This window comes from Vigna umbellata, chromosome 6, assembly GCF_029865625.1.
Source record: "Vigna umbellata cultivar VRB3 chromosome 6, Vumbellata_1.0, whole genome shotgun sequence".
NCBI classification, from domain to species: Eukaryota; Viridiplantae; Streptophyta; class Magnoliopsida; order Fabales; family Fabaceae; genus Vigna; species Vigna umbellata.
The window spans coordinates 4,519,169-4,520,459 of NC_142170.1; the positions used below are offsets into that span (position 1 = coordinate 4,519,169).

Below are 1,291 nucleotides of genomic sequence, written 5' to 3' on the forward strand. Positions count from 1 at the left end.
TTGTATTCATATATATCTATTAATCATTTTTCCTTCTCCTTTATATCTTTCTTCTCTTATCATATAGTTTTATTATATTATTTTATTCTCTTTTTAGAGTAAATACATGAGGTGTTGATAAATATTTAGATTTATACGAAATATATATATTAATTAAAGAATAAGTATTGTGCAGAAATTCTAGCTAGAAGCCTAAATTTAATTGTCCTGATAAGTTCCTTTGCAACACATGGCACATGAAATACAAATCCACCGCAACCTTCTTACAGATTTCCTTCCAGTTTCTGCTTACGTTTCTCATCAGCAACTTCATCGGCGTATACTTTTCAACTCTTCAAGTGCTATATATATGTATATGTGTGTGTCAAATAAACACAAACAGCTACCTTCATATTTCATCACAGACATATAAGTGAATATCCACGAACTAAGCCATGGAGAAGAAATCAGTGGCTGGATTATGCTTCCTCTTCCTTGTTCTCTTTGTTGCTCGTAAGTCAATACTCTTATGTTCATTCTTCCGCATGATTTTATTTCTTTAGTAGTGAATACTTTATAATCGAATGTCTCTAACGAATGTATTTGAACAAGCAGAAGAAGTTGTCGTGCAGACTGAGGCAAGGACTTGCGAGAATCTGGCGAATACTTACAAGGGTCCATGCATCACCACCGGCAGCTGCGATGATCACTGCAAGAACAAAGAACACTTGAATAGTGGAAGGTGCAGGGATGATTTCCGGTGTTGGTGCACCAAAAACTGTTAACTGGATTCTCTCCAACCCGAACAAAAGAGGATGCAGGGCATTTTATAAATAAAAAACTATATATATACAATAAGCCTTCTACTGCATCTATATATCAACTTTGTACTATAGTACTACTTTCATGTCAGAACTATGTCTGTAGTCTCTGTCACTGCATAACAGCTATAAGTTATGCACTTATGTTATGAAATGAATAGTGAATAAACTTCTTATGTTGCAAAACGTCATCCTATATTCTATTCTTCTCGGTACGATCATTCTGATATTTAATTAATTTCTTTGTTTCTAGTTTTACTATATAGTGTGTCAAATGTCTTTTAAACAAGTTTTAATTTTATCCACACATGATAATAAAATTTGATTCTTAAATCCCTTCCATTAAATATGCAAAACATTGTTAAGTTTCTTTCTTTCCTCTACGCAATTTTGTTAGTGCTATTTTCGATATATTCTTACATGTTTTAAATAAAAATTTTGTACACATCAAATTTTGTGTCTGATATTACCAATACTTGCATATAGTTTTC

At 32.1% G+C, this 1,291-nt stretch overlaps 1 protein-coding gene across 1 annotated transcript; it reads left to right on the forward strand.

The window, feature by feature from the left end:
- The first annotated feature begins 357 nt into the window (after positions 1 to 357).
- LOC124845187 (defensin-like protein) lies at positions 358 to 991 on the forward strand. Its single transcript, XM_047322252.2, has 2 exons — positions 358 to 492; positions 595 to 991. Exons 1-2 carry the CDS (start codon positions 435 to 437, stop codon positions 762 to 764), a joined length of 228 nt encoding a protein of 75 aa, XP_047178208.1. The 5' UTR covers positions 358 to 434; the 3' UTR covers positions 765 to 991.
- The last annotated feature ends 300 nt before the right edge of the window (positions 992 to 1,291 follow it).